Genomic DNA, 11,300 nt, shown 5'->3' on the forward strand with positions numbered 1-11,300 from the left:
GGGAGGGAGGGAAGGAAGGAAGGAAGGAAGGAAGGAAGGAAGGAAGGAAGGAAGGAAGGAAGGAAGGAAGGAAGGAAGAAGTTTGAAGCTCACTCAAGCAGTAAGTTCTAATCAGAGATTTGGGGCTATATTTAGGATCCATTTAAGGACTTCTTTGTGGTCCTGAGCATTGAAAGGGAAGTTGAACATAAGTCTTGATACTTGGTACCCTGGAAAGAAAAGCTATGTATTTCGAAGTTGTAAAATGCATGATAATGGTTTGGAGATGTAGGTAAGAGTGCTGTGCTTTGCCTAAGATGCTCAAGGTTCTAGCTTTGACCCTAAGAAATGTACACACAACAAATTTGTCCATTGAGCCAGGCAGCACATATGGTCAACTTTCTGCAACAATTATTTCTCAAAAAATTACCCACTGTGAATCACAAGAAACCAATTTGAATTTTTAATGAACCATATCTGTTTCCTAAGTAGACTGATTCCTACAGTCTCATGTTTCAGGCAGAATGGTTGTTACCACTGGAAAAGTTTTGAGTCTATTTAAGTCTAATTTGGAAGGTAGGATAAAAATATTTGCATCTCAAAACTCAAACGATGTTCCCCCACCCCCCGTGTGTGTACATGCCCGTGCATGTGTGCACACACACATTTGAACTATTCTGTGACAGGTTCTTGCTATGATTCCCTGGCTGAGCTGGGTACAGATTACATAACCCAGGAAGATACCAAAGTCTTCCTGTCCCATCCTCAAGCGTGATACGATTACAAGTGTGTGTAGGAATAGAAGAGGTGAGCTGGCACACGTAATGTGTAGGAGAGCCAAGCACACCTGTTCCCACATCCTGATGAGTATGTGTCTGTGTGTTTCGTAGAGGTGAACAGGAGTCTAAGAAGTGTCGGAATATGCATGCAAAAGGAAAGAAAGAGCATCTATCAACCTCCTGGCTCACTCAGCGGAGCACAGAGTCATCTTACACACTGGCTATGTAGCTCTGTGCATACCTCTAAAAGCTTATAGGACAGTCATCCCACTGCCAATTAAAAAAGATGAGAGATAGGATTTACATAAGTTAGGAAGTATTCATGAGTCTTCCTTAGCTAATAAAATGAAAAGGTAACAGTGGGCCTGACCCATCAGGATTAATACCCTAGGAACAAGAAGTCTCCTGGGCATAGTGGATCCAGTTTGAGAAGTTATTAGTTATTGTAGAGATCTATCAAAGAACGAATTTAATAGTGTATCTGGGCAGTAAGTTATCTGGGTAAAATCAGTAGCTCATTGGAAAATATACAGGTAGTGGTCCTGAAATAAGGGAAAGGTGTAATTGACAAGAAAAGACTTGACTTCTTCTGATACAGAAATACTATAGAGGGTGGTGTGTGTGTGTGTGTGTGTGTGCATTTGAAAGTTTTAAAGAGCAAATGTGTCCCCTGTGGTCCTAACCTGAATTTAGTGTATACCAAGGTTTAGGAGTGGAGATTTAGTTGGATGCTGGATTGAGGGAGTTGGCAGTGTCAGAGAGATTGAGAAGTTATCTTGCCTGGTAGGACTGTGTCTTTAAGACAGAATACTGTCCATATGAGACATGAAACAATTAGCCAGGGCTATGTGTTCTTTACAATCTGTGACCATGAGCAAGTAACAGATATAATATCCATGAATACACATGTCTGGGCTGTAGGGGCTTATGTTTAAGTCAAGAGTGCAAAAAACCTTTGATTCGGAACTGTTAGAGCAACCGTGTTATCTTGAAACCACTCAGCCTTTATTATTCTGACTTTTCCAGTGCTTCACTTTCCTTCTAGCCATTACCTAGTCCAGTTCATTTAGCAACCATTTGTTTGTGATCTATTATTTAAGCAACAAGTAAGTTTTACTGGTAAGTTGTGCTAGTCAGGTGGTATATGAATAAAACTGCTTTATGTAAAAAGAGAGTTCTTATGTCTATTTTTTAAAAGTTCCTTAAGTAGAAACAACTTTATGACAATTAAAACAGGAGTCTTCATTTGGTGAGTGGTGGCCAGTCAGAGGTCTTGGACTTGACACATTGACAGTTGTGGGGTTTTATATTCTTGGTGTGTCTGAGGCTGTCTGATTTCCGAGCCTTGGTCTCAGCTGAGGATTTCTGCTGCTAAGGACAACTGACAAGATGCAGGTCTATCATGTACCTGCAATTAAATCCTACAATTTCCCTTTGGAAGCAGCTCTAGTGGTTTTTCTTAGGAAAGCCCTGACTAGAAGCTAGGTAAACAAAGCAAGTCAAAAGTAGAACAAGCCAGACTTAGGCGAGTTCACAGACTTGCTATACAACTTAAGGGAGGCCTTAAACGTTAACAGACGCAGGCTCAAACGTGCTCACCTCCACATGCCATTCGAAGCCTTTGCTCAGGCCTTCTGGAAAGTGGACAGATAAACAGCTGCCCCTGCCAGATCGGAAAATGTTCAATGACTGAATTAGATACATTTAGTGAATTTGATTTGTTTCCTGTTTATCTTCTGGAGTCTTCAAAGGATGAGTTAGACAGACAGACAGACAGACAGACACACCAAATCAGCTGATATTCAATTCTCATACATGAGATAGTATTTGAATATGACCCATGCATAAGCCCCCATAGACTCTGTCTGTAAGTTTAAGTACCAACGCAATGTAAACTCAATGTGAAGAGTTATGTATGATATTATAATGAAATTTGCAGGAAAATGATGCACCTGAAAAGTGTAATATTTATCAAGGTGACCCAAACTCAGAAAAGAAACCTCAAATTTTCTTCCTCATATGCAGATCCTAGCCTTTAATGTATACATGAATGTATAGAAACAGTAGTAAGGGTAAGTATAGCATAAAACTTAGGAGGAGGACAAAAGAGGCTCATGTTAGGCGATGAGGAGGGTATGGAGCAGGCACGAGCAGACACAAGTCACCAGGAAGACGTAAAGCTCGTTTAGTTTTATAGTTTTGACTCCACCATGTTTCTCTTCTTTATTTGTGGTGGATATTTAAGCTGAACATTCTGGGTATTAAAGTAGTAAGGGCCATTGTTATACTCCAAAGGAACCCAACACGTGCTATCGGTGTTAGGCTTTTTGATTCTATTGATCATGTGCACAGTAGGAGTCAGTTGTAACTAAACAGCTGGTGAATACATGTGTCCCATTGACCCACTTAGAAAAGGCCATTTTTTAAAAAAAAGATGGTTTTCCCATTTCCTATTCCAAACTCTTTAAATCATCCTGTTAATAGTGTTATTAAAATGCAAACTGTGTTGTTATAATAAACTAAAGTATGATGTTTAAATATAAAAACAAGAATTACACTGTGTTGTTTAGGAAAGAGCAAAAAGATAAAACTCTCCATAAATTGATTAGAGACTCATTTTTCCTAAAATATGTTTTATCTACAGTCAGTCAAGTGTCTATGTGTGGAATGCAGAGATGGAGAGAGCAGATACTGTTCTCACATAAGGAGCTGATCAGAACCACTGTAAGAGTGTAATATAAAAATATTTAATGTGCTGAGGTGAGAGTGGCCTCTTGTGGCAAGGTCACACGTGTGGGTTTGGGCATCTTTTGCAACCTTGGTATCTGGAGCTTGGTGCCTGGACTTAACGCCAGTAAGGAAATAGTAGATGAGAAGAACCCAGGCGCTGCTCTGGACCTACTGGATCTGAATATGCAGTTACAATTGTAGACTTGTCCAGACACTAAAACATGAGAAGTGTCACTTCAGACAGATCCCACTTTATACTTAGCTCTTCTGCTTTTCAAATGTATCTTGCCAGGTATATTACTTCGGGTATCTGTGCCATAATTTCTTTAACGTGGTGTTCTCTCTCTCTCTTTTTTCTTATCAGCCACATTGCTAAGCCACCTATACTTACTGCCCTTTGGAATTATTATAAAGGATGAGGAACCGTGTGAGAGATGCACCTGCTTACACAACAGCTGCTAGGGTGTCTGTAAAGGAAATCACACTCCGTGTTCCAAAGCTACCTACCTGTGTCCACAAATGAGAACACAGGCCATCGGTGCTAATCAAATAAAGCCCGGGAGAAATACTTCGCTACTACCACTAGGTGGCAATAGAGTGATTTTTTGAGTCTTTCTCTTCAGGGTCATGAATTGAGTCCCGCATAGATAGCTCAGAAACTTTGCGCTGGCCTCATCTGTTCTCAGGTGGCTAGAGGAAAAGCCTCAAGGAACACTCGAGCCTTCACTTCTTTCCACCCGTAGAAAGCCCTTCATAAGTAGGCCATTGACACGTCCCTGCAGCTGTAGTGGAGGAAGAGCTGGAGGAAGTAACACAGGTGCTACGATTTTCAAAGGAGAGACCTGCATGCTTAGAATTGATTTAGGTGAATCAAGAGTTTAAGGCCTTTCCCATGGATTCTTGATGGCCTCTTCAAATCTGACCCTTAACTCGGGCTCATTCCGAAAGAAATGTGCACATTGTTGAAGTCATCCGAATGTGCCTAAGAAAATACTAAGCTTCTAACCCTAGAGATGGCCAGTGGGCTAAGTGTGAGCTGTGGTCAGGGACGCATGAAAATCTGAATGTAACTACAGGTTTGAAGGCGGCATCTATTTCAAAGGTAGGCTTTCGATTGTGTGTAGAGTATTGAGCATGTTCAAAAGGACAAAACAGCAACTTCGTAGTGAGATGGGAACCATACTCTCAGATTAATGTATATGTCAGAAACAGGCACAGTCAATATTTGCAATGTGGAATGATGTATGAAATCAGGAAGTGCAGGACACAGTGTGTGAATGCTAAAGACTGAAGTCGTGGTTTTGTGTACACATATTCACAAAACACATGCACACGGACACATGCACACAGACACACAGAAACTTGTAATAAAGGGGATGTAGGCTGTGGAACGTCTTGCAGCATGGTAGAGGCTTCTCAGATTTTAATTGTGCGAGGGATGATACAATAATTAGTGTCTTGGCAGAGTGGCTGTGGCCTCTTCTCTTACCTCCTTTCTAAGCATCATGAACAAAGGACAGGCAGGTGTGGTCCTGTTTCACAAGATCTTTCGTGAGAAACTCCTCAGTGCGATTCCAGTTCTACTACTCCGCAGCACCGGCTCTCTTAGCCTCGTCGCCTCTCCTGCGAAACTGGGATAACTTCTTCAGTAATCGCGGGCATTAAAATTCATCCGTGCAAATGCCAGGAAGGACCACAGAGTGTGCAGTAGAAACTCAACAAGCTGACCTTGTCTCGGTGGTGATAGCCCGTCTGGGTGGCGACAATTTCATTTCAGCCCAGGTTACCTCCAGTGAGGTGTGGGAGCAGGCAGGAAGATTCTGTAAAAATGACAGTCTGAGAAAACTCATTCCACACACAGAGGAGAACTGATGGCCTCAGTCAGTGGGATGTCGCAGCTCAGGACACATCAATATATGATGGCCTTAGTAGAGAGTGAGGCACCTCATGTGTGTATAGCATATTTTGAGCTGGTCTGAGAAGCTGCAGGCCTTTGGATAGCTTTGAAAGGATGTTCTTTAGACAAAGAAAATCATAAGTATAAATTGTCGTGTGTGTGTGTGTGTGTTCACGGGCCTGCATGTGTGCACATGTATGTGGAAGCTGGAGGTTGACATCAGCTGTCTGCCACAACAGGATCTCTGACTGACCCCGAAGCTTGCCAGTGCGGGACTGGCTGTACCAGGTTGCTGCAGTTCTAGGTGCAGACACAGCAGCAGCTTTTGTGTGGTTGCTGGGGATCTGAAGGAGCCTTCCATCCTGGGCTCACTTCCTCAGCTGCAGATCAGCGTGACTGCAATAAATTCACTTAGAGTTATTGTATACATCCAACCTAGTAAAAAATTATGGCTCAGCTGCCCTCAAACAGACTTAGGACATTTACATTGGCTTGTGGTTGGGCAAATTATCTAATACAAACCAGAATCCTAACAAAGCATGGACGATCACAGGCGACTTATTAAAAATGACACTGAAAGTGAGGATCAGTTACTGTGTAATGACAACTTCAGCAAGGGTGTGGGCCACACCTGTAATGTCAGCATGTGGTAGCTGGAGAGTGATGGGCAGGAGCTACTAGCTGCATGTGGAGTTAGAGGCTAGCCTGGGCTACATGACCGCTCCATAACCTTTACTCAATTCCTCTTCTCATTGTCTCATAAAATGTGCTTCCTTTGTCTCCCTGTATCTCTCCCCGCCTCCCCTCCCCACACACTCAGATTCTGTGACTGTCGATGGCATCTATCTGTCAGCGGATTGTCCTTGGAGCCTTATGTTTTGTTGGACTTCAGTGCATATCAAAGTGATAATTTTTTTTTATAGTCAGTATATTCTAGGCAATTTACTAATTCATAGCCGGGCCAGCCACCCTCAAAGGATGGAGGGAAGTACAAGTTTTGATCCCTGATTGGGGAATAGAAGCTAGTAAGATTTTTCAGGAAATGACAGTTACCTAAGCTGAAACTTGCTAGTGTAGTGGAGAAAACAAATTTGTAGAGCATCGTAATCTCACTTAGAGACTGCTGCCAGGATTGTCTAGCATGCACAGGCAGACAACCAAGAGGCCCTAGTGAGGCCCCAGGAGGCGGGAGGGTGGGGTCAGAAGGGTCTTTCATGAGGGAGTCGGATGTAGGGTTTAGGAGATTGCAGTTTATTAATTAATTCAGTAATCGGCCATTCAATTCCTATAGCGCCAAGCGATGGCTAATTACTTCCTCCCAGGTACTTATCAAAAGCAAACGGAGGCGGCAGGACAGTGGGACCACGTCGCGCAGGCTGTCCTCGGATGGCGGGGGGTGGGGGGGATTCCTGGGCCCACGGGACTGTGCCGCAGCTGTCACTAAGGGAGGCACAGGGCGCGCCAGGCGAGTCGCAGCTTGCAGGAGCTGCGGGAAACGTGGCGTCCCAGTCCGGCGCAGCCAGGCCAGGGTGGCACCTTCAGACCCCCAGCACAGCCCAAGGCGCACAAGTCCGGGCGTGGCGGGGGCGGTACCAGGCTGAGGCGCGCTTCCTATTGGCTGCCCGACACCACCCCCACACCAAGGACGATATAAGCGCAGATGGCGCCAGGAGCGGAACAGCGCCCTCGCCACCGCGTCTCTGCTGCTTTTGTGCTCTCCCTCCCGCCATGGCCAGCCTTAAGGATCTCGAAGGGAAGTGGCGCCTGATGGAAAGCCACGGCTTTGAGGAGTACATGAAAGAGCTAGGTGAGATTTTATCGCCGAACCCCTCCCTGGCTCCTCATCCTTGTGGGGGTGTGTTGGTTCCCTTCCACCATGCGATCGGGGGAGCTGCAGGGAGCACCTTGCGGCAGTTAGGATGGAGTGCCCGCCTTTGTCGCCGGCTCCGCACGTGGTGGGTCACCCCGCTTCTCCCCTTTTCTGCTTCTTGCCCCCGAAGCAGCCCCTCATTGCTTCCGGTCCTTCACAGGTGCGTGCCAGCGGTACTGCTGTGAGCCCCCTACAAACAGCCCCTCAGTTGCCTCTTAATGTTATCCCCGCTTCTCTTCCTATCCTCACCTGTGCCACCGTCCTGCCCCATCACCCTCCCACCCTCCCACGGCGTGGCAGCACTCACTCTCCTTTTCCCTTTGCCGCATCTTTTGTTCCTCGATGGCGCCAGTCCCCCCCATCCCCGCCTCTGAGAGGACACCGCGTGGTAGGGCGTGGTTTCTGCAGAAGCTCTTTAGAGGCTATGAATGATGCTGCTTATATCCCTTTCTCTGCAGCACGTCTCAGGTCCTCTCCTCGCCGCACTGGCTAGGCGTGGCGCCCGCGGCGCTGCAGGGTTGACAGCTGGTGACATGTGGGCGAAGTGCGGAGACATCCATTGTGCATGGTTGTAGTCTTGCGACCGTTCTGTTCTACTTCTTTCTCTTGATTCTGGAGGGTGAGGAGCAAGGAGACTTGGGCCTGGCTGGAAAACTATAATCAGAAACTGCTGTTGCTGGGCCGTGGCTGCCAACTGCTACAAGATGGGTGTGGCTTTGCATGGGCAGGCACTTGCTCCTTAAAGCCTAACCAGAGAGTGGGCAAGGTTCAAATTCACCCTCACTGGAAATAGTGCTTCGTTGTCTGTTGCCACTTTTGCCTACTCTTAAGATAGGGATGTGTTGGTAGACACAGAACAGACAACGAAATCGACCATTGTCACAGATGCTAGGAAGTGGGATGGGGTTAACGAAATCTCGGAAGAGGTACTGCTGGTAGGAGGAGGCAGCTTCAAGCGCTTCTGTTCCCAGTATCTCTCCCTGGACGTTTAGAACCAGCCTCCATTCTTCTAAACATTCAGCACACTATGGGGCTAAGTCTGGCTCCTGATGAATCGTGTTTGTGCTAACGCTACTGTCAGAATGTGGATGCATTAGGGGTTTGTGTCTTTCCTTGTCCACACTGGAAAGCCGCACAGGTGTGAGTGAGAGCCAGTAGAGAGCACTGTTTGAAAGCAGCTGGGTGTTTATGCTGTGAGTGGCTAGTTCTCCAGATTGTGGCCTCAGGAAGGTTATAGGCCTTTACCCATAGGTTCTGGGCAATGCAGAGGGGAGCACAGCAGAAGACTCACAGGGACACGGGAGCCTGGCTGAGCATCCTGCTTGGATGAGCGTCTCCTTTCTTGTGAAAGTATCCCAGGTTCCTTATGAATGTTACCACCAAGGACACGAACATAAGCTACTGCATAACTCAGAAATGTGGAACTCCATACTGTGAATAAACAAACCACACAGCATAAAAGTCAACCAGATACTCAAATCGTACAGTGTTTCCAGATAGCAGCAAGTCAGGTTCCTAACATACAGAACAAGCCTTACCATGGAAGCTCACATGGTCACGCAGCTTTGAAATGTTTGTTCTTTCCCTGGGCGTGTTTTCCCTCTACTTATTGACACCAGAGGCGTGCCACTCACTTAAAATACTGTGCTGTTCGCATTGAAAGCTAATTTTAAAGCATCTACCAACTGTTTTTTTTTTTTTTTTTTTACTTACATTGTTGTTTTGGGAACACGGTCTCTCTGTAGCTTAGGCTGACCTTGAACTCTTGATCCTCTTACCTCCATGTCTGGAATGCTGGAATTACATTTGTGTGTCACTGTGCCAGGCCTGTCAGCTGCGTTAGTTAAGGTTAAGGAGTAAAGTCTTGCCTGACTTTCTGAGGGCTCAGTGACTAGTGGCTGAGATTAGAGTCTTGTGAGCAGGACTTGCCTCGAGTTCTGTCACTTCTGGCTAAAGCCGGGCTCTCATCTGTCCAGTGGAGACATCACCCCTGCCCATCCCCAGCTCAGGATGACCACGAGGCTTACATGTGTAATGGGAGCAACATGCTAGCTGTGCAGGTCGGTGAGTGAATGAGTGACAAGAGGCTGGCCAGAGGGATGATTAGGAATGAATCCTTGCTTATATTGTACAAATTATGTCATTTCCCATCCTACAGGAGTAGGTCTGGCTCTTAGGAAGATGGCTGCCATGGCCAAGCCAGACTGTATCATTACTTGTGATGGCAACAACATCACCGTCAAAACCGAGAGCACAGTGAAGACGACCGTGTTCTCTTGTACCCTGGGAGAGAAGTTTGATGAAACTACGGCTGATGGCAGAAAAACTGAGGTCAGCCACAACATACTGTGAAGCGACAGAAGCTTCTAGATTTACAGATTATGTTGCATTCACAATGTCTGTACTTTAACTGCCAAGGGCCGACTGAAAAAACTACTTTATGGAGTTGAATTTTGATAAATTAGTAAAAGTCCCAGGACTAAGAAATGAAGACATGAGTTTCTAGATCGAAAAGCACATAGTTGTATTGTGAACAAAATCAATATGGTGGGTGGCATTCAGAGAGGGAAAGGTGAAGACTTGTTGGGGTGGTGTGGGTCGTGGGGGTTCCTTCACTTTTGAAGATGATGAACTACCCTGTATTTTTGCAGACGGTCTGCACCTTCCAAGACGGTGCCCTGGTCCAGCACCAGCAATGGGAAGGGAAGGAGAGCACGATAACAAGAAAACTGAAGGATGGGAAGATGATCGTGGTGAGCATCAAAGCGCTGGGATTGGGCCTGCAGCCACAGTTGTCATAACCATCTTGGGTCATTGGTTCTTTAACAAGAGAAGGAAACTTAGGAGGAAAATACTGAAAATAGCAAGTTAGAAACAGAGTCCTCATTGCTGAGGCAGCCCTTGTGGGGATGGAGAAATGATGGGATTCCCAGGATGTGGCTGCAGCAGAGCTCTGAGAGCTGGCAGGCCACCAAGCAGCCCTCTCCTGGTACATTGATTTAAGTAAGGGATATTTGCCAAAACCATATGAATAATTTAGAGATCATATCCAGTGCTTTAGTCTGCAGGGTAGCAAATATAAACAAAACAGCAGGTGTAGGTCTTCTTGAGTTTGAAATCCTGAGATGTGGTTTTCTGTTAGCCAGGTGGGTTACAGCGTTTATAGGATTCTGCCCACAACACATGCTCTGAAATGTACAGTTGGCCTGAGACTCTATCTTTCTTCTCCTAGGAGTGTGTCATGAACAATGCCATCTGCACTCGGGTCTATGAGAAGGTGCAATGAGGGCTTCCTCGTCATCCTGGACAGGACTTAGCTGCCAGAGTGAATATGCTCAATTCAGTGAGCAGTCATAAGCAACAAACAACTTCACTTCTTTGGTTTTGTTTTTCATGACTGTTGAGTTCTCTTTATCACAAACACTTTACATGGAATTTCATGTCAAACTTGGTTTACCCAGGATCATTCCTTTGGTTAGTAAATAAACGTGTGAGTGCTAATTTATGATATGTGTGTGGGTTCTTCAAGGAATTGAAAATTGGTGATACATTATAACACATAGAAATTGAAAAGCTCTCTGGTATTCTTCAGGATCCCTTATCACTGATATACCCTAGCAACTTGTAGGCGTGGCCAGCTTCTTTTGCAGTGAATACATGCCCCGTCATTTAAGCTTGCCCTAAATCGTTTGAACTTTGTCAACTCAATAATTGAGACTATTCCTATCCAATGATAGCTACATAAATTTTATAGAATAAAGGGAGATCCAAGCTTACAAATGGTGTGATTATGACATCTGTGAACCCCAATGGAACTCCTTTAGAGTATGGAGGACCTGCCATGTACTGAGATCTGCTGCGAAAATCTGAACCCTGGACAAGTGCAAGGGCAATCCCAGCTTTAGAATGTGATGAACTGCTGGTCACAAGTTATCAAAGCTCTACAGCTCTCGGGTCTTTCTGTGTGCATCTCCACCCAGAAGTATGTGATGTACTGCCATATAAAGAGTTGAGTTTTAGTGAAACTCTCTTGCATTTCTTGGTC

The 11,300-nt window shown here is 45.4% G+C and overlaps 1 protein-coding gene and 1 pseudogene across 2 annotated transcripts; one reads left to right on the top strand and one right to left on the bottom strand.

Moving 5' to 3' along the window:
* LOC110291013 overlaps window positions 1-7,115 on the bottom strand; it is a 27,884-nt pseudogene extending 20,769 nt beyond the window's left edge.
* Fabp5 (fatty acid binding protein 5) lies at window positions 7,048-11,031 on the top strand. Of its 2 annotated transcripts, XM_021158693.2 has the most exons (4): window positions 7,048-7,192; window positions 9,414-9,586; window positions 9,907-10,008; window positions 10,488-11,031. In XM_021158693.2, the coding sequence occupies exons 1-4, from the start codon at window positions 7,114-7,116 to the stop codon at window positions 10,539-10,541; spliced, it is 408 nt and encodes a 135-aa protein (XP_021014352.1). In that variant the 5' UTR covers window positions 7,048-7,113; the 3' UTR covers window positions 10,542-11,031. The 2 variants fall into 2 exon arrangements, with proteins under 2 accessions (XP_021014352.1, XP_021014355.1); XM_021158696.2 differs by lacking the exon at window positions 9,414-9,586 and having other exon boundaries at window positions 10,488-10,760.
* The last annotated feature ends 269 nt before the right edge of the window (window positions 11,032-11,300 follow it).

The sequence above is a fragment of the Mus caroli genome, chromosome 3 (assembly GCF_900094665.2).
Source record: "Mus caroli chromosome 3, CAROLI_EIJ_v1.1, whole genome shotgun sequence".
Taxonomy (NCBI): domain Eukaryota; kingdom Metazoa; phylum Chordata; class Mammalia; order Rodentia; family Muridae; genus Mus; species Mus caroli.

Excerpts from the sequence above, each read along its gene's own strand:
- Fabp5 (XM_021158693.2), top strand. The coding sequence starts at position 7,114 with ATGGCCAGCCTTAAGGATCTCGAAGGGAAGTGGCGCCTGATGGAAAGC. Across the intron at positions 7,193-9,413 it reads GGAGTACATGAAAGAGCTAG|GAGTAGGTCTGGCTCTTAGG; the intron begins GTGAGATTTTAT and ends CCCATCCTACAG. Across the intron at positions 9,587-9,906 it reads CTGATGGCAGAAAAACTGAG|ACGGTCTGCACCTTCCAAGA; the intron begins GTCAGCCACAAC and ends GTATTTTTGCAG.